The sequence below is a fragment of the Heterodontus francisci genome, unplaced genomic scaffold, assembly GCF_036365525.1.
Source record: "Heterodontus francisci isolate sHetFra1 unplaced genomic scaffold, sHetFra1.hap1 HAP1_SCAFFOLD_106, whole genome shotgun sequence".
In the NCBI taxonomy this organism is placed as follows: domain Eukaryota; kingdom Metazoa; phylum Chordata; class Chondrichthyes; order Heterodontiformes; family Heterodontidae; genus Heterodontus; species Heterodontus francisci.
This window is the reverse complement of record NW_027140940.1, coordinates 5,481,290-5,503,114: the sequence shown is the minus strand read 5'-3', so window position 1 is coordinate 5,503,114 and position 21,825 is coordinate 5,481,290. Positions and strand designations below refer to the sequence as shown.

At 45.8% G+C, this 21,825-nt stretch overlaps 1 protein-coding gene across 9 annotated transcripts in view; it reads right to left on the bottom strand.

Annotated features, from left to right (window-relative positions):
• The window catches only part of LOC137361430 (NACHT, LRR and PYD domains-containing protein 3-like), a 110,644-nt gene that overhangs the window by 53,680 nt on the left and 35,139 nt on the right, over positions 1-21,825 (bottom strand). For 8 of the 9 annotated variants that reach the window (XM_068026288.1, XM_068026287.1, XM_068026282.1 and 5 more), the window contains 4 exons: positions 14,497-14,727; positions 8,891-9,057; positions 1,363-1,534; positions 1,192-1,257 (listed from right to left, as the gene is read on the bottom strand). In XM_068026288.1, coding sequence (XP_067882389.1) covers positions 1,192-1,257; positions 1,363-1,534; positions 8,891-9,057; positions 14,497-14,710 — 619 coding nt within the window. In that variant the 5' untranslated portion in view covers positions 14,711-14,727. Of the gene's footprint in view, positions 1-1,191; positions 1,258-1,362; positions 1,535-8,890; positions 9,058-11,759; positions 12,025-14,496; positions 14,728-21,825 lie in introns of those variants that run through there. The other variant, XM_068026290.1, reaches the window with a different exon arrangement.

Below are 21,825 nucleotides of genomic sequence, written 5' to 3'. Positions count from 1 at the left end.
TACCGTGGCTACAAGAGCAGGTCAGAGGCTTGGAATCCTGAGGCGAGTAACTCACCTCCTGACTCCCCAAAGCCTGTCCACAATCTACAAGGCACAAGTCAGGAGTGTGATGGAATACTCTCCACTTGCCTGGATGGGTGCAGCTCCAACAACACTCAAGAAGCTTGACACCATCCAGGACAAAGCGGCCCGCTTGATTGGCACCCCATCTACAAACATTCACTCCCTCCACCACCGACGCACAGTGGCAGCAGTGTGTACCAGCTACAAGATGCACTACAGCAATGCACCAAGGCTCCTTTGACAGCACCTTCCAAACCCGCGACCTCTACCAACTAGAAGGACAAGGGCAGCAAAAACATGGGAACACCACCACCTGCAAATTCCCCTCCAAGTCACACACCACCCTGACTTGGAACTATATCGCCGTTCCTTCACTGTCGCTGGGTCAAAATCCTGGAACTCCCTTCCTAACAGCACTGTGGGTGTACCTACCCCACATGGACCGCAGCGGTTCAAGAAGGCAGCTCACTACCACCTTCTCAAGGGCAATTAGGGATGGGCAATAAATGCTGGCCTGGCCAGTGACGCCCACATCCTGTGAATGAATTTAAAAAAAATGTTTCCATGTTTTGCTTGACTGTGGGAGTGGTGTCTTGTGGGGGTAAGGGGCGAGGGAGGGATGAAGTTTTTAGCTATAATGCTCGAGCCTTCGTGGAATGGGGTGGGTTTGATGGAGCATCTGGTCTCTTCCTGCTCATCATTTTGGTGGGACATATTGCTCGGGATGCAGGAACCCTTAACATCTGGGTCAAGGCACTGCTCTTTACTGTGAGCCCAGAGCATCCGTGCAGCACACAGGAGGTTTGTATTAAGATTCACAGCTTATCAGGATCCTGCCAGATGTGTCTAAGATTTCAGAAATAATAATGATCAGCAGCTGGATTAAGTGAAATAATACAATGTTCACATATTTACAGGATATGACAGAAATCATATGAATTGTAACTTGAATCTATGCAGAATATTTGAGAATTGACAACAAATCCAAACAATTTTCAATCTTGTTTCTCCAGCCTTTGATTATCTGATTCCCAGATTCTGTCAATCTCTTAAACAAACGGCTACAGTCAATCATTCTGATTCTCGGAAGTGAAATAAACAGTTTGAAATCTCCATGTCATCACTTACCTTTCAGGTCACTGGGTATTTCAGATAAACCTCGTGCGATGTCCATATAATCAAATGAATCACAACCTGTTAAAATCAATCAATTTTCATGAAATCAGATTTGTGTAATATTACAGTAAATTCTGCCGTGTTTGAATCTGAAGTTGAATTCAGTGTGTGATTTTACCGTACCGAGTTCCTGTATTTCTTTCAGTATTTTGTACAACTTTGGTAACCTGTGGCACATTTTCACAAAGGATTCCCACATCAGCCTTCGGACCCGAGAGTCTTTCTCCATCACCAGATTTAGGAGAAGTTTGGAACTGTCCGCCCGGTTTCCCTTCTCCACGAGCTCAGTGACTTTCTGTAAAGAATAGTAATGAATATCTAAATTCTCAGTTTTGAGCACAGAAAGCAGTCACTGGGCCGGGTACTGATCCATTCTGAACATGGGCTGAATATTCTGTAAACATCTTGATTCAGACATTAATGGCAAATAAATGTGATAAAACTAAATTCAAAATCAGAAGTATTGTTCTCAGAGAGTGAGAAATCACTGAGAATCTGCAGTATTTTAATGGGATTAGTTTTCTCTGTCCTTCAGTGTCCAACATGACATCAGATACTGATTGACAATATGATCCACTTGTTTCTCACACTTATTTCCTGCTGTCACACTTTGTGATTTACTCAGAAATAAAACAGCAGCGAATCAGAACTCAAGTGACAGGGAAGGACGATTCTGAACTGAGGGAAACAGCGAGAAAACCGTCTGAGAAATTATCACCAACCAATCGAAACAACCCCTGTTGATTTATCAGTCAGGAGAATTGACCAATAATTATAATACTGAAAATCCAATCACTCCATATATATTCCCCTCAGTAATTGAAATGTCAGATACGCAATGTTTTGTACACCCACTGCCAGTATGAAACCTCAGTAACTGGGAGAACATATCCAGCAATGGATAGTCAGGACTTCCATCGCCAACTTACATTTAATATTGGAATTTTAATGTCGATAAACAACCCAAGATGTTTCACAGAGGCTGAATCAGACAGTGGGCCCGAGACAGAGCAGGATAAATTGGCACAGGTGACCAAAACCTAAAGAAAAGGTAAGTTTTAAGAAGGAATGGGATGGGGATCGGTTTCAGTAGTGAATTTCAGAGTGTGAGGCCCAAGATAGCTGAAAGTTTGACCACCAGTGGTGGTGTGAAGGAAGGGCTGTACAAAAGGACAGTGTCAGAGCAATGGAAAATTCCAGTGGTATGAGAACTGAAGAAGGGAACTGCGAAAGGAAGCAATGGGGTCATCAAACTATTTAAATAGAAGGACAGGAATTTTAAATTGAAGGCCTGAGGGTTGGAAGCCATTTTAGGTATGTGAACACACATGTGATATCAGAAATGGGACCTGGAGGGGACAGGGTACAGGCAGCAGACTCTGAGTAGCTGAAGATTACAGAGTGTATAAGGTGGGAGGTTGGGCAGGAGAACATTGGAATAGTCGTGTCTGGAAGCATGGACGAGGGCTCAGCAGGAGATGGGCTGAAGTAGGGGTAGAGACTGGCAATGTTACATAGATGGAGAGAATGTCGGATATGGAGTTCAGATTGAGGGTGGATGCTGAAATCACAGACAGTCTGTCTTAGCCTCAGGCAGTGGCCAGCAGGAGTTGACAATGTGTCTGCACACCGACACCAGTGTGGTTAAAAATGTTGAAGTCCGTGGTAATTGTAAATGTCTTGCTCCAAGCCTTTAAACTTGTGTTTTAAAATAACCTTAGCCGCTCGGTTATTTTAAAACACAAGTTTAAAGGCTTGGAGCAAGATATTTAAAAATATCAGGAGCGAAGGTAATTAAAAAGCATCAGGGCCTCTCCGGGTGGGGCAGATCACTGACTGTGATGGGAACAGGCATGGTGCTGGTGTATGACTGGAGCAGGTGCTGGAGATGGAGAGAGGGGGTCGGCAGAATGCAGGAAAGTACTGGAGCTGGCGGGTGGAGGAATGGAGGGATGGAGCCAGCGGGTGGGGGTCTGGGGGGGACGGAGCCGGCGGGTGGAGGAATGGAGGGACGGAGCCGGCGGGTGGGGGTCTGGGGGGACGGAGCCAGCGGGTGGGTGGGCGGTAATGCTTCACAAACACCCCCAATAAGCAGCTCCCGGTCCCACGGGACGGCAAGTGCGGAGCTTCTCCTGGTGACAGGTCCGGGTTAACGGCCATCAGCGTTCCAGCTCTTTTGGAGGAAATAAAGATGAATAAACTGTAACATCAAACCCCAAAACTTGAAAGAAACTTATTTCAGTTATAAAGGGGCCTGGGGGAGGGGGAGGGGTGGGAAGAACGATTTGAGACACAGCACAGGTGGGGTGTGTGTGTTAGAGAAAACCTGCTGGAAAGAGGGAGAACAAGTGATGCAGAATGACAACAATTCCTTTCATTAAAAAAAACACCTCTGACCGAAACAAACTAGAAACTCCCCCAAAAATACTAGTTTAGCATTAGAGAAAGGAGAAGAATGGGAAGTTGAGTAAATGAACCGTTTCACAAAGACCACAGCAATATTGCGCAGGTTCTGATGTTAACTTTGCGAAGGACATCAAACTCCACAGTCACATCTCATTCAAGTTTTGGACTGGAACATATTTTATAAAGTCTAACATGTATTAAGTGTCCTCAATGACCAAGGAGGGACTTGGGAAGTAGCTGTGAATTCTAATTGGATGTTAATGTTTTTTCCCGCTTTTGTTCTTACCCATTAAAAAAACGTGGCGTTAACTTCGAAAAGAAAGATTATTCAACCCAGCTTGGGAAAGAGACTGTTACTTCTCGCAGTCTGGTTTTTGTCACATAATAGTTTAGCTCTCTGCCTATATGCAAATACAATGTTAGCACATGGTGTAGCGAGCTCTATTCTGTCAACAAAAGTAATTCACACTGGCATCACATACTGTTTTACTTGCTTGTTAGCAAATACAGTTGTACTGCTTTCCAGTGATGTTTAGCTACTTTATTTATAGGGAGAAATGTGTTTTAAATTTACTCTGTTTTGATGACATTAGGTTGGCTATAGACTTTATATGCAGATTAACTGTCCCCATGTCCATGGTTGAGTCAATAATTTTGTCAAATGTCTGTGCTGCAACATGTTGGTGAATATCACTGGTTGTCTGGCAGGGGGAAAAATCAAGAGGTGAAGAGATGGAGTTTGTGGTGTCAATCTTCCCAATATCTAATGGAGAACATGGAGAGCGACATTCCACACCGAGAGCACAAGGGCAGAAAATTACACACTGAATGAGTTCAATTTCCTGATATTCCACCTGGGAAGTGACGCTGCACACCAAGGGCACAGGGGAAAGTAACTGAGCAAGTTGTGGACAGTTTTGGAATGAAATAAAACAATCGAGACACTGTCCTGCAGATTCATCAGGATGTTACCAGAGACTAAGGAGTTAATGTGGGATTTGAGAATTTAGCAATCATTCCCGCAAGGTGAGAAAATTAAGGGATGAGTTGATGGAAGTCTTCAAGACTGTAAGTATGCGATGAATTAAATGCAGAGTATTAATGGGAAACCAGGTTATTCTGTCCCTTCAGTTTCTTTTTGGGTTGTTTTCCCGTTTTGTATTTCTCACATTTTCATCATTTCAGCTCTTTGTGTTTAAATGGCTTTTGTTTAACCCACAGGCTATTTTTGTCATCTAAAGTTCCCCAATTTACTATTAAGCAGTTTCCTGGCTGGTTCATTGCCTTCCCGCCAATTCCTGCCTGTTGCCTCTCTTCTCTCTTTTTTCCAATCCGACTAAAACTCTTTCCCTTTGTTTTCAGTCCAGACTCCAGTTACACTCGAACCACTACCCTGTTCTTTGTACAGATACTGATGGATCCACTAATATTTTCACCTCTTCAGAACATTGTTTCAGATTCATGGTATTTGCCATTTTATCCTTTCTTTCCTATTTCCCAGTTTCTATCCTTTAACAATCTGCAATTTGAAGATCTAACATTGCAACAATTCTCAGTGGCAGCGTGGAAGCAAATTACATGTTGGGGTGTATTAACAGTGCAAGATTGAGCTGAAAGAATGAGATAATCCTGTCACTTCCGAAAATCATTCATGTGACTGCACTTAGATGACTGTAGAATTCTGATTGACTCAGTACATAAACGTTAATGTTGCTACTGAAAAGAGGAAGTAGAATAACTGAGAGAAGGAAGTGGTTGGAATTGAGGAACTATTGTGTAATCTGGGAATGTCCTCACTGGAAAAGAGAATGTTGAGAGGTGATATGATTGCTGTTTCACTTTGTGCAGTACAGTAGAAACAGAGGACACAGCCTGAGCTTCAAGGAGGGTAAATTCACAACTAATCTCTCATAACAATATTACAGTGAGTGAACAGTCAGTCTGTCGGACACACTCCCTAGGGAGGTTGGAGTTAGTATTGATTCATTCAACTGTGAATTAGACAGATATATTTCAGAAAATAACATTTTGAGATGCACTATTAGTGTAATTTAAGATATGACAGTTTTTATTTATTCATTCATGGGATGTGGATGCCTCTGGCATGGCCAGCATTTATTACCCATGAGAAGGTGGGGGGTGAGCTGCCTTCCTGAACCGCTGCAGTCCATGTGGTGATGGTACACCCACACTGCTGTTAGAGTTCCAGGATTCTGACCCAGTGACAATGAAGGAATGACAATATATTTCCAAGTCAGGATGGTGTGTGACTTGGAGGGGAATTTGGAGGTGGTGATGTTCCCGTGCACCTGCTTCCCTTGTACTTCTAGGTGGTAGAGGTCATGGGTTTGAAAGGTGCTGTCGAAGGAGCTTTGATGAGTTACTGCAGTGCATCTTGTAGATGGTGCATACTGCTGCCACTGTGCGTCGATGGTGGAGAGAGCGAATATTTAAGGTGGTGGATGGGGTGCCAATCAAGCAGGCTGTTTTGTTTTGGATGGTGCTGTGTTTCTTGAGTGTTGCTGGAGCCGCACTCATCCAGGCAAGTGGAGAATATTCCATCACACTCCTGATTTGTACCTTGGTACTTGTATGGCACGAATGTTATTTGCCATTTGTGAGCTCAAGCCTGAATGTTGTCCAAGTCTTTCTCTATGTGGTCACAGACTGCTTCATTATCTGAGGAGTTGCAAATGGAACTGAACACGGTGCAATCTTCATCCCCATTTCTGACCATATGATGGAGGGAAGGTCATCGCTGAAGCAGCTTAAGATCTTTGGGCCGAGGACACTGCCCTGAGGAATTCCTGTAGTGATGTCCTGGGGCTGAGATGATTGGCCTCCAACAACCACAACCATCTTCCTTTGTGCTAGACATGACTCCAGCCAGTGGAGAGTTTTCCTCGATTCCCATTGACTTCAATTGTACTAGGGCTTCTTGATGTCACATTCGGTCAAATGTTGTCTTGCTGTCAAGGGCCAACACTCTCTCCTTTCCTCTAGAATTTGGTTCTTTATCCAGAGTTGGACCAAGGCCAGAATGAGGTCTGGAGCTGGGTGTCTGTGGTGGAACCCAAACTGAGCATCGATGAGCAGATTATTGGTAAGTGCCTCTTGACAGCATTGTTGACGACAACTTCTATCACTTTGCTGATGATTGTGAGTAGCCTATGGGGCGGTAATTGATTGGGTGATGGATTTGTCCTGCGTTTTGTGGAGCAGGACATACATTGGCAATTCTTCCAATTTGTCAGGCAGCTGCCAGTGTTGGACCAGCTTCCTAGAGATGTGGTTACTTCATCACTACAGATGTGATATCGCCGGGGCCCATAGAAGTTGCTGTGTCCAGTGCACTCAGCCATTTCTTTTATCACGTAGGGTAAATCAAACCGGCTGAAGACCGGCATCTGTGAAGGTGTGGACCTCAGGATGAGGCAGAGATGGATCATCTACTTGAAACTTCTGGCTGAAGATGGCTGCGAATGCTTCAGCTTTGTTTTCTGCACTCTGGGCTTCGCCATTATGGATGATGCAGATGTTTGTGGAACGTCCTCTTCAGTTAGTTGTTTAATTGTCCAGCACTATATGACTGGGTGTGACAGGACTGTAAAGTTTTATGATTTGTTGGTTGTGGGATCGCTTGTCTGTTTACAGCATGCCACTTCTGCTGTTCAGCATGTAGTCCTGTGATGTAGCTTCACTATGTTGGCACCTCAATTTCAGTTTGCCTGTTGCTGCTCCTGACATGCTCTCCTACTCTCCTCATTGAACCAGAGTTGGTCCCTGGCTTGATGATAATGGTAGAGTGAGGGATACGACAGGCCATGAGGTCACAGAATGTAGTGAAATATCATTCTGCTGCTGCTCGTGGCTCCCAGCACCTCATGGATGCTCAGTTTTGGATGATAGATCTATTCTGTATCATCACATTTAGAACGGTGGTAGTGCACACAACATGATGGAGGAGTCTTCAGTTCCCAAACGTGACTTAGTCTCCACAGGGACTGTGTGGTGATCACTCCTACCAATACGGTCATGGACAGATACATCTGCGACAGATAGATGGGTGAGGACAAGTAGATTTTTTCCCTTGTGTTGGTTCTCTCGCCATCCTCTGCATGCCCAGTCTGCCAGATATGTCCTTCAGGATTGGCCAGCTCGGTCAGGAGTGGTTCTACTGACCCACTCTTGATGGACATTACAGATTCTCCACCCTCACCTCCTCCAGAGTACATTCTGGGCCCTTGCTTCTTCCACGTGACATGAAGGAATACAGATTCCTCAACTGAGGGAGGACAATAATCAGAAAGTGGTTTCCTCGTCCATGTCTGACCTCAGGTCATGAGATTTCACGGGATTCAGAGTCAATGTTGAGGTCTTTCGTGGCCCACCCTGTTTACTGTATATCACTGGGCCACCATCTCCCATCGTTCTGTCTGGTGGGAAAAGACATACCTAGGAATAGTGATGGAGGAGTCTGGGATATTGATTGATGGTTAGACTCGATCATACCTAGGTCAGGCTGTTGCTTAACTGAGCTGTGGGATAAGTTCTTTCAATTTTTTTTCCAAGTCTGCAGATGTTACTGAGGAATTTGGAGGGTCAGCGGGCTGTGTGACAGAATATGATTCTGGTCGGTCCACCTGGTTTTACTATTCTACTTTTTTGTAGCAGTTTGAGTGGCTTTCTAGGCCATTTCAAAGGGCAATTAAGAGTCAACCACGCCACTTTGTCTGGAGTCACAGGTAGGTCAAGCTGGATAAGGATGGCAGGTTTTCTTCCCTAAAGGATGTTACTGAACCAGCTGGGTTTTGACAAATATCCAATATTATTTAATGAATTCAAACTCACAAACTGCCACAGTGAGATTTGATCTCAGGTGTCTGGATTATTGATCCAGATCTCTGGTATAACAATCCAGTAACATGATCACTATGTCACTGGACCCAAACGTGGTGAGTGTAACATGCTTGGAAGGAACAGGTGACTTTAGACCTCTGGTTCCCAAAGCTCTCCACCTCTGGGCTTTTCCACATACCTGGGTCTGTTGTAGACTAGCTGATAGAGATCAGTTAACAATTAACAACTCCATTATCAGTGCAGTATGTGACTGCCCAAATGTTAGAAGGTGAGTCAGACCTTGGTCATTTTTTACCCAGCATTTCCTATGCTCCCATGTTACAATATTCTATCAGTTCTGTGACATTAGAACAAATTAACCTCATGCTGTATCCTTCCCACTTACTTGATGCTCTTGTCCAGTGAAATGGTCCTCCTCTTTTAATATGAGACTGAGTCCCTCCACTCCTTCTTCAATCGCCTGTTCTAGTCTGTCCCGGTAGAATTTCATCAACTTGAACAGCTGGTAATCGTCGCACTTTGTCAGGAAATCAGTGATTGTGGAGTTCGGATCTGTGAACACAAATGGAGAAAACTAAACACATTGTCGGTATTCTATCCAAACTGTTACATTTCCTCTGATATCAAACAGCTGAAACCTCCTGTGAGCATTACCAAACAAAGAAAGTGGGGGTGGGGCAAGAGATAACCAAAGAGAAAGTGTTGATAGGACAAGGTCACAGAGAATAACTGACCAGAAGATCATGGGACAAAGACAAATGGTACGTTAATGGTGTGGTAAAAGACAAAGCACAGAGGGTGTTAATTGACAGAACAATAGAACAGCCTGGCCCAAAGCACAAACATGAAAAAAGCAGTGGGTAGGCACATGGTTAAAAAAAATGAATGATGAAACAAAATAAAACAAGCAAATAAAAAGTAAAAAAGAAAAAATAACTAACCCTTCATGCTCTGAAATTATTAAATGCAATGTTCAATCCGGCAGGATGCAGCATGCCTAATCGGGGAATGAGATGCTGTTCCTCGAGCTTGTGTTGATGTTCACTGGAACACTGCAGCAATCCCAGGACAGAGATGTGGGCATGAGAGCAGGGGGGTGTGTTGAAATGGCAAGCAACCGGAAGCTTGGGGTCCTGCTTTCGAACTGAGCGGAGGTGTTCCGCAAAGCTGTCACCCAGTCTGCGTTTGGTCTCCCCAGTGTACAGGAGACCACATTGTGAGCAGCGAATACAGTATACTACATTGAAAGAAGTACAAGTAAATCGCTGCTTCACCTGAAAGGTGTGTTTGGGGCCATGGATAGTGAGGAGAGAGGAGGTAAATGGGCAGGTAATACACCTCCTGTGATTTGCATGGGAAGGTGCCGTGGGAAGGGGATGAGGTGTCGGGAGTAATGGAAGAGTGGACCAGGGTGTCGCGGAGCTAACGATCCCTTCAGAATGCTGACAGGGGAAGGGAGGGGAAGATGCATTTGGTAGTGGCATCACGCTGGATGTGGTGGAAATGGCGGGGGATAATCCTTTGGATGTGGAGGCTGGTGGGTGGAAAGTGAGGACAGAGGGAACCCTGTCGCTGTTCTTCGGGGTGAGGGTAGAAGTGCGGAAAATGGGCTGGACACGGTTGAGGGCCCTGTCAACCACAGCGGGGGGGGGAATCCTCGGTTGAGGAAAAAGGAAGATATATCAGACGCACTGTCGTGGAAGGTTGCATCAGCACAGCAGATGCATCGGAGACAGAGAAACTGGGAGAATAGAATGGAGTCCTTACAGGAGGCAGGGTGTGAAGAATTGTAGTCAAGGTAGTCGTGGGAGTCAGTGGGCTTATGAATATTAGTAGACAGCCTATCCCCAGAGATGGAGATAGAGAAGTTGAGGAAAGGAAGAAGTGACAGAGATGGACCATGTAAAGGTGAGAGAAGAGTGGAAATTAGAAGCAATGTTGAGAAAGATTTCCAGTTCAGGGCGGGAGCATGAAACGGCACCAACACAGTCATCAATTTACCAGAAAAAGAGTTGGGGGAGGGGGCCTGAGTGGGACTGGAACAAGGAATGTTCGACATATCCCACAAAAAGACAGGCATAACTAGGACCCGTGCGGGTACCGATAGCAACACCTTTTACTTGAAGGAAGTGAGTGGAGTTGAAGGAAAAGTTGTTCAATGTGAGAACAAGTTCAGCCAGGTGGAGGAGAGTGATGGTGGATGGTGACTGGTTGGGCCTCTGTTCAAGGAAGAAGCAGAGAGCCCTCAAACCGTCCTGGTGGAGAATTGAGGTGTAGAAAGATTAGATGTCCATACTGAAGAGGAGGCGGTTAGGGCCAGGAAACTGAAAATTGTCAAAATGACGTAGGGTGTCAGAAGAGTCACGCATGTTTTTTTATCTGTTTGTGGGATCTGGGTGTCGCTGGCGAGGCCAGCATTTGTTGTCCATCCCTAACTGCCCTTGGACTGAGCAGATTGCTTGGCCATTTCAGAAGGCATTTTTAAAAGTCAACCACATTGCTGTGGGTTTGGAGTCACATGTAGGCCAGACCAGGAAAAGATTTCTTACCCTAAAGGACATTAGTGACCCAGATGGATTTTTACAGCAGTCGACAGTGATTTCCTGGTCATCATTAGACCAGCTTTTAATTCCAGATTTATGAATTGAATTCAAAGTTCACCATCTGTGGTGGTGGGATCCAAACCCATGTCCCCAGAACTGGGTTCTGAATTACTAGTCTAGTGACATTATCACTGCACCACCACAGGTGGGAAGAGACTGGACCAGGGGTGAAAAGTTATTGTCAAGATAGGAAGAAATAAGTTCAGTGGGGCAGGAACAGGCTGAAACAATGAGTCTGCCGGGACAGTCCTGTTTGTGGATTTTGGGAAGGAGGTAGAAGCGGGCTGTCCAGGGTTGCAGGACTATGAGGTTGGAACCTGTAAAGGGAAGATCTGCAGAGGAGATGAGGTCAGTGACAGTCCTGTAGACAGTAGCTTGATGTTCAGTGGTGGGGTCATGGTCCAGGGGGAAGTAGGAAGAAGTGTCTGAGAGTTGGCGCTAAGCCTCTGCAAGGTAGAGGTTGGTACACCAGTCAATAACAGCACCACCCTTGTCTGCAGGTTTGATGGCACTGTCAGGGTTAGACCTGAGAGAACGGAGTGCAGAAAGTTCAGAGGGGGACTTCTCTTTGCTTATCTCTTGCCCAACCCCGCATTATTTGCTTAAAACCTATTACATTTCCAGCCTTTGCCATTTCTGATGGTCACTGACCTGAAACATTAACTCTGCTTCTCTCTCCACAGATGCTGCCAGACCTGCCGAGTATTTCAGGCCTTTATTGTTTTTATTCCATTCAACTCAGGAATGTTTCAGGATGGGTGTAGGATGGGAACAATTGACAGCTCTTAGCTTTGAAGATATTCTTTGTTCTAAACAGACAATGTGCCACTATCCGAATGCATGTGTGGCCATCATTTGCAGGATTATCCATTTTCTTGAAAGGCAAAGTCAATTTTTATAACTCTTCTGCTGCAGTCTGTAATTTTTCAATGTCACAATTCTCGAAAGCATGACACCTTACCCTTTACAGATCTCTGAAGGCTCTATCTGATCAGCTGAAAATTTTCCAAGGTGTTCAGTCACTCTATCTTTATGACAGACTTTAGGAATTTCCTGATAACATATGTTAGGCTAACTGGTCTCTAATTCCCTGGTTTCACTCTCTCACCTTTCTTAAATAGCAGCACAATATTCAAATCTAATAGAATGGTTCCTGACTCGAGAGAACTTTGGAAGATTATAGTTAGGATATCTGCAATTAGAGTCAGTCCAAGTGACAGCAAGAAACGTCCAAAGGCACTGGATACAGCAAAGGCTATGGGCCCTGACAATATGCTGACAGTAGTACTGAAGACCTGTCCTCCAGGACTAGCTTAGACAAACTGTTCCAGTACAGCTACAACACTGGCACCTACCCGGCAAAGTGGAAAATTGCCCAAGTATGTCCTGTGACAAAAGCAGGACAAATATAATCCAGTCAATTATTGCCCCATCAGTCTGCTCCCAATCATCAGCAAAGTTATTGAAGGTATCATTGACAGTTCTGATGTTCAGTTTGGGTTCCACCAGAGCCGCTCGGCTCCTGACCTCATCACAGCCGTGATCCAAACATGGACAGATGAGCTGAACTCCAGAGGTGAGATGAGAGTGCGACTGGCCTTGACATCAAGGCAGCATTTGATCGATTGCAGTCTTAGGGATATAAACTGGTTCTGCATCACAAATTCTTCTTTTAACACCTCCCACTGATTCGCTATCATTTTACCCATTAACAGCTTTGCCTAGTTTACTGTTGACAGTCTTTGTCTCATCATATTGAAGTCAGCCTTACCTAAATGTGGAATCTTAGCAGCTGCTTCGCGTTTCTCCCTTTCAAAACACAAATTAAACTCAATCATATTATCACTATTACATAATTGTTCACGCACTGTTAGGTTGCACCATAGGCTGCAGGACTTCCTCAGGGAAGTGTCCCAGGCCCAACCATCTTCAACTCCTCATCAATGACCCTTCCTCCATTATAAGGTCAGGAGTGGGGATGTTCGCTGATGATTGCACTGTTTTCAGTACCATTCACAAATCCTCAGATATTGAAGCAGTCCGTGCCTGCAGGCGAGACCTGGACAACATTCAGGCTTAGGCTGTAAATGGCAAGTAACATTCACACCAGGCAAGCACCAGGCAATGGCCATCTCCAACAAGAGAGAATCTAACCACCATCCATTGATGTTCAACGGCATTACCATCACTGAGCACCTCATCCCCACACCCACCCCACCACCATCAACATCCTGAGAGTTACCACTGACCAGAAACTGAACAGGAGCAGCTCTATAAATACTGTAGCTACAAGAGCAGGTCGGAGGCTGGGAATTCTGCAGTGAGTAACCCACCTCCTGACACCCCAAAGCCTGTTCACTGTCTACAGTCAGGAATCTGATGGAATACTCTCCACTTGCCAGGATGAGTGCAGCTCTAACAACACTCAAGAAGGTCGATACCATCTAAGACAAAGCAGTCAGCTAGATCAACACCCCATCCACCAGTTTAAACATTCACTCCCTCCACCAGTGTGCAGTGGCAGCAGTGTGGACCATCTAAAAGATGCACTACAGTAACTTACAAAGCCACCTTCAACAGCACCTTCGAAAACCACAACCTCCACCACCAAGATGAACAGGGACATGGGACACATGGGAATACCACCACCGGCAAGTTCCCCTCCAAGCCACACGCCATCCTGACTGAGAACTATATCGCCGTTCCTTCACTGTCGCTGTGTCAAAATCCTGGAACTCGGATTGGGGTGCGAGCGCGGGAGGATCGGGGTGCGAGCGGGGGCGGATCGGGGGGCGAGCGGGGGCGGATCGGGGGGCGAGCGGGGGCGGATCGGGGGGCGAGCGGGGGCGGATCGGGGTGCGAGCGCGGGCGGATCGGGGTGCGAGCGCGGGAGGATCGGGGTGCGAGCGGGGGCGGATCGGGGTGCGAGCGGGGGCGGATCGGGGTGCGAGCGGGGGCGGATCGGGGTGCGAGCGGGGGCGGATCGGGGTGCGAGCGGGGGCGGATCGGGGTGCGAGCGGGGGCGGATCGGGGTGCAAGCGGGGGCGGATCGGGGTGCAAGCGCGGGAGGATCGGGGTGCAAGCGCGGGAGGATCGGGGTGCAAGCGGGGGCGGATCGGGGTGCGAGCGCGGGCGGATCGGGGCAGTGCCTATTTTGCACGTTAAAAGCAATTACTACCTCATTAGCACTTCTTCCTTAACAAAATGAAATAATAAAAGACAGGTGCAGCAAAGAGAATCCAGAATATGCACCAATTACAGCTGTGAACTACTGTTCCATGTCTATTACATATTTTTTGTTGGTCAGTAAAGGAATGGAGAGTTTTGCTGTAGTAATTGAGGTATCAGATATTCTTGGAACAACTGTAATGAGTTTAATTCTACTAACCTGTATTTCGTTCAATACTTGTATTATTCTCAAGTATTACATCTCTGGGAGAATGAGTCGCTTCCCTGGTACTGGTTCCTGTGTCCTGATCACCTTCCCTTGTAGCAGGGTGTTGAATCTGACTTTGTTCACTGGTACCGGTTCCTGTGTCCTGATCACCTTCCCTTGCAGCAGGGTGTTGAATCTGACGTTGATTACTTGATGAATTCTCCATTTCAGTTGATATGTTATCTGCAAAACATTGTATTCCAGGTTACAGCAGAGTATGAAGTCCCTCATCCTTTCTCCTATTCTAGTAAGTCTCTTCCACATCCTCTGCAAGGCCTTGATATCCTTCTTATATTGTGGTGCCAGAATTGAACACAATATTCCAGCTGAGTACTAACCAGTGTTTTGTAAAGGTTTAGCATAAACTCCTTGTTTTATTTTAATCTAATCCTCTATGAAGAAAGCCAAGGATCACAAATATGTTTTTTAAACATCCTTCTCAACGTGATCTGCCTCCAGCCCTTCAGGTACACCAACATGTCTCTGTTGCTGCACTTGTTTAAAATTGTACTCCATTACATACATATTGCCTCTCCTTATTCTTCCTGCCAAAATTTACCATGCACACTTCTCTGCTAAATTTCATCTGCCATGTGTTTGCCCAATTTACCTGTCTGTCAATGTCCTCCAGAAGCATGTCATTATTCCCCGAACTGTTTACTGGGTTTTGTGCCCTGTATACCCAAGTTCAGGTCATTAATATACACACAATAGTGCAGTGGTCCTGATACCAACCCCTGGGAGCACCATTATATTTTTTTCTCCAGTCTGAAAAACATCATCGCACCACCGTTCCCCGCTTTCCGTCCCTTAGACAATTTTGTATCCACCAGTCCCTTTAACCCTATGGCCTTTCATTTTGCTAACAAGTCTATTATATGGTACTTTGTCAGGCAGCATTTGAAAGTCCATGTGTACAAAATCAACACACTACCCTCATTAACCCACTCCATGACTTCATTGAAGAAGTTGATGACTTTAGGCAAACTTAATTTGCCTTTAACAGATCCGGACTGACTTTCATTTATTGGCCCATAAGTTTACAAGCGCCAATTAATTTTTATTCGGATTATTGTTTCCAAAAGATTCCCCATCATTGACATTCGGCTGGTTGGCCTGTTGTTGGCAGGTGTATCCCTCTTCCCTTTTTTGAACAGGGATGTAACATTTGCAATCCTCCAGTCCGCTGGCACCACCCATCATCCGAGGAGGATTAGAAGATTGTGGTCACAGTCTCCTCAATTTCCACCCTTCCTTCCCTCAGTAATTCAGGATACATCCCAATCAGACCTGATGACTTTTCTACTTGAAAGGACTGCCAACCTTTTAAGGACATTCTCTTTGTCTATTTTTATTCTACTCAATATCACTCCTGCCTCCTCCTTTCATGCTGCATTGACAGCCTCCTCTTCCCTAGTGAAAGCACATGTAAATTACTCATTTAATACCTTATCCATGCCCTCTGCCTCCACAAATTCTCATTTTTTGGTCCCTAATCAGGTCCACTATTCCTCTGACTACCCTTTCATTATTATGTATTTATAAAACAATTCTGGATTCCCTTTTATGTTTGCCACTAATCTATTCTCATATGCTCTCTTGGCCCTTCATATTCCCTTTAAGATCTCCTCTGCATTTGTTATATTCAGTTTTGTTCTCTACTGTAGTCCGAACTTTACAATTCCCATGTACTGTATTTTTCCATCTCATTTTGACCTGTATATCGTTTATCACCCAGGGTGCTCCAGGTGTGAATGCCGTTCCTTCCTTCTTCCCGTGCTCCAATAGGAATGTGTCTACTCTGGATGAAGCATCTCCTATTTGACGTCCTCCCATTTTTCATTATTGTTTTGCTGGACAATTTTTGATTCCAATCCATCTGAGCCAGATCCCTTTTCAACTCAGTAAAGTGAGTCCTCCTGTACTGAAGTATGTTTGATTGTACCTTGTCCTTTTCCGTTACTGTTATTATTCGAAGCTGGATGAGATTATGATCACAGTTCCACAAATGCTCTCCCACTAAAACATGCTACATTTCTCCACTTTATTCCCCAGAGGGAATCTTGAGAATTCTCTACCCCAGAGAGTTGTGGATGTTCCCTCATTAAGAATATTTAAATCCGAGATAGATAGATTTTTGATCTCTCAGGGAATCGAGAGATATGGGGAGTGAGCGGGAAAGTGGAGTTGAGGCAGAAGATCAGCCATGATCGTACTGAATGCTGGAACAGACTCAAGGGGCCTCCTGTTCCTATTTCTTATGTTCTTATCTTCATAGAACTAGATTCAGCAAAACTTCCTTCCTTGTTAGGCTGGAAACACTGATAAAGGAAGTTTTCTTGTATACATTTTAGGAATTGCTCCCACTCTTTGCATGTTACACTGTTATTATCCCAGTCTATATTAGGATGATTGAAATTTCCCTTCATCACTACACTGCAGTTCTTACATCTTCCTATAAATTGCCTGCAATTTGCTCCTCAATCACTTTTCCATTATTTGGTGGTCTATATTACTCAGTAATGCAATAGCTCCTCTATTGTTGGTTAATTGTAATCAAATACATTCTTGTCCTTCTCCACTCAACAACATCAACCCTCTCCAGAGCTACAATAGTTTTTTGATCTATACAGCAAACATATCCCTTCTTAACGTTCCCTAATACCTTGTAATCAGGAATATTAAGTTCCCAATTTGCTCCTTCTTGGAGTATCTCTGCTACTGCCATTGTATCATTCTTCTATGTGGCGAATTGCGCCTGTATCTCACCGACCTTATTTACCATGCCACATGTATTCAGGTATCTGCACTCCAAACACATCTTAGACTGCTTCACATTTGGCTGCTTTCCATTCCCTTGTATTATTGCACTATTATTTACACTAGTTCCATTTGCTTCTCCCAGTCCTCTGTGCATCTAGTTTCCCCGCACGACATTTTATTCTGGTGCTCACCCCACTGCCCAATTAACTTAAACCATCTCCCAAAGTACCAGTGAACTATACAGTGAGGACACTGATCCCAGCTGTGTTCAGGTGTAACCTCTCCATCTTCTCCAGGTCTATCCTGCCCCAGACCTTATCCCATTGCCCCAGAATCCGAAACTCTCTCCTGCACCATTTCTCCAGACACACATTAACCTGGAGTACTGTGGTTAGTTCTGGGCATCTTAGGAAGGATATATTGGCCTTGGAGAGAGTGCAGCACAGATTTGCAACAGTGATACTGGAACTTCAAGGGTTAAATTTCAAAAGAGAGATTCCAGAGGTTTGGGTTGCATCCCCTGGAATTAAGAAGGTGATTTGAGTGAAATTTTCAACATATTATGGGAATGGTTATGGTAAATAGAAAGAAGCCATTTCTGTTGGTTGGGGAATTTAGGATGAGGGGAAAGAGTCTACAAATTAGAGAATGAGGTGTGTGGTAACACTTCGACATGTGAAGGGTGGCAGAAATTTGGAACACTCTGCTGCAAACAGCAATTGATGCTGGGCCAAATGATAGACCTACACCTCAAATTAATGCATATTTGTTCCCTAATCTCATTTAAAGGGATATCGGGCAAAGGCAGCTCTATGGAGTTAGGTGAAAGATTTTTTTTTTTAAATCACTGGGTCCATCCTCCCCAGGATACTCACTGCCTGATCACACTGGGTCCATCCTCCCCAGGTTACACACTGTCTGATCATACTGGGTCCATCCTCCCCAGGTTACACACAGTCTGATCATACTGGGTCCATCCTCCCCAGGTTACACACTGTCTGATCATACTGGGTCCATCCTCCCCGGGTTACACACTGTCTGATCATACTGGGTCCATCCTCGCCGGGTTACACACTGTCTGATCACACTGGGTCCATCCTCCCCGGGTTACACACTGTCTGATCACACTGGGTCCATCCTCCCCAGGTTACACACTGTCTGATCACACTGGGTCCATCCTCCCCAGGTTACACACTATCTGATCATACTGGGTCCATCCCTCCCGGGTTACACACTGTCTGATCACACTGGGTCCATCCTCCCCAGGTAACACACTGTCTGATCACACTGGGTCCATCCTCCCCAGGTTACACACTGTCTGATCACACTGGGTCCATCCTCCCCGGGTTACACACTGTCTGATCACACTGGGTCCATCCTCCCCAGGTTACACACTGTCTGATCACACTGGGTCCATCCTCCCCAGGTTACACACTGTCTGATCATACTGGGTCCATCCTCCCCGGGTTACGCACTGCCTGATCACACTGGGTCCATCCTCCCCAGGTTACACACTGTCTGATCATACTGGGTCCATCCTCCCCAGGTTACACACTGTCTGATCATACTGGGTCCATCCTCCCCAGGTTACACACTGTCTGATCATACTGGGTCCATCCTCCCCGGGTTACACACTGTCTGATCATACTGGGTCCATCCTCCCCGGGTTACACACTGTCTGATCACACTGGGTCCATCCTCCCCGGGTTACACACTGTCTGATCACACTGGGTCCATCCTCCCCAGGTTACACACTGTCTGATCACACTGGGTCCATCCTCCCCAGGTTACACACTGTCTGATCATACTGGGTCCATCCTCCCCGGGTTACACACTGTCTGATCACACTGGGTCCATCCTCCCCAGGTAACACACTGTCTGATCACACTGGGTCCATCCTCCCCAGGTTACACACTGTCTGATCACACTGGGTCCATCCTCCCCGGGTTACACACTGTCTGATCACACTGGGTCCATCCTCCCCAGGTTACACACTGTCTGATCACACTGGGTCCATCCTCCCCAGGTTACACACTGTCTGATCATACTGGGTCCATCCTCCCCAGGTTACACACTGTCTGATCATACTGGGTCCATCCTCCCCGGGTTACACACTGTCTGATCACACTGGGTCCATCCTCCCCAGGTTACACACTCTCTGATCATACTGGGTCCATCCTCCCCAGGTTACACACTGTCTGATCACACTGGGTCCATCCTCCCCGGGTTACGCACTGTCTGATCATACTGGGTCCATCCTCCCCGGGTTACACACTGTCTGATCACACTGGGTCCATCCTCCCCGGGTTACGCACTGTCTGATCATACTGGGTCCATCCTCCCCAGGTTACACGCTGTCTGATCACACTGGGTCCATCCTCCCCAGGTTACACACTGTCTGATCACACTGGGTCCATCCTCCCCAGGTTACACACTGTCTGATCATATTGGGTCCATCCTCCCCAGGTTACACACTGTCTGATCACACTGGGTCCATCCTCCCCGGGCTACGCACTGTCTGATCATACTGGGTCCATCCTCCCCAGGTTACACACTGTCTGATCACACTGGGTCCATCCTCCCCGGGTTACACACTGTCTGATCACACTGGGTCCATCCTCCCCGGGTTACGCACTGTCTGATCATACTGGGTCCATCCTCCCCAGGTTTCACACTGTCTGATCACACTGGGTCATCCTCCCCGGGTTACACACTGTCTGATCACACTGGGTTCATCCTCCCCGGGTTACGCACTGTCTGATCACACTGGGTCCATCCTCCCCGGGTTACGCACTGTCTGATCTCACTGGGTCCATCCTCCCCGGGTTACACACTGTCTGATCACACTGGGTCCATCCTCCCCGGGTTACGCACTGTCTGATCATACTGGGTCCATCCTCCCCAGGTTACACACTGTCTGATCACACTGGGTCCATCCTCCCCGGGTTACACACTGTCTGATCACGCTGGGTTCATCCTCCCCGGGTTACGCACTGTGATCACACTGGGTCCATCCTCCCCGGGTTACGCACTGTCTGATCATACTGGGTCCGTCCTCCCCAGGTTACACACTGTCTGATCATACTGGGTCCATCCTCCCCAGGTTACACACTGACTGATCACACTGGGTTCATCCTCCCCGGGTTACGCACTGTCTGATCACACTGGGTCCATCCTCCCCGGGTTACGCACTGTCTGATCATACTGGGTCCATCCTCCCCGGGTTACGCACTGTCTGATCATACTGGGTCCATCCTCCCCAGGTTACACACTGTCTGATCACACTGGGTCCATCCTCCCCGGGTTACGCACTGTCTGATCACACTGGGTCCAGCCTCCCTGGGTTACGCACTGCTTGATCACACTGGGACCATCCTCCCCTGTCACATCGTTATCTCTGCTGAAAATCATACTTCTGTAATATCTTTATTTCAAAAGGAGAATTTACTGTTGATGTGAGGTTCCCATTAAATTTTACTGATTTTGTGATGGATCACCAGGAATCATCTTATTCACAGGTGCCCAGCTCGGAGAAGTACTCGAAGAGGAGACTGATATTGAAGAGGTCTGGGAGATACAACCCTTTGCAGGTGGGAGGAGTTTGAGACTTTTAATAACAAATATTTCACCATCAAAGAGGAATGTGTAATGCCTAAGTGTGTTGTGAGGTTTTCAAGTATTTTAATAAGTAATGAAAATATCATGATTTGTAAATCTGGGGTATCAGCTACTTAGTAAATGGGGATTTCTTTTAGTTTAGTTGTATACAAAAAGTCTTAGAATGTGAAATTTTGTCTTGTAATTCTTGAAATTGGTTTGGGCGCTTATATCTCATATTTTTAACATTAACAGTCTCGCTAAGTTTGTAATTGTCCCTTTTTAAACAGTGAGATAGTGAGACCATTGATATGTGGAATATCTTAACGGGTATTCCAATCTCAGAAAACACCAATAATGTGTAATTACACATTGACAATTATATGCAATCATAATTCTCCAACTATATCTGTGTCTCACTGTTTGTCTGCCCTCACCCGTGTGTTCAATTAAAACTATCAGCGTACTTTTCTTTACCCACTGTGGAAAGCTAAAAGTGACTCGGTCACATCAGTAATTTCTCCAAACTATAGCTGAAGTTATCTTCCGGCAATAATTGAAAACCAAATTTGAGACCTTGTAAAATTCAGTTACCTACTGTTTCATTCACCGACACTGGGATAATAAACACTTAACAACAAATTATATTTTCACAGCACTTTAAACATCGGAAACCATCCCAAAGCGCTTCACAGAAGCCAAATCAGACAAAAGATGGGCGCTGAATAAAGGATGTAGAACGAGGGGTGGCCAAAAGATTGATCAAGTTAGTCATTTTTAAGCAGTGTCCAAATTGAGGAGAGGGAGGTGGAGAGGTTTAGGTGGGAATTGCAGAGCAGAGATCAGGACCAGCAGAAAGTGTGACCAACATAGTTGGAGTGAAGAGAGGGTGAAATATACAAGAGACCAGAATTTGAGAAA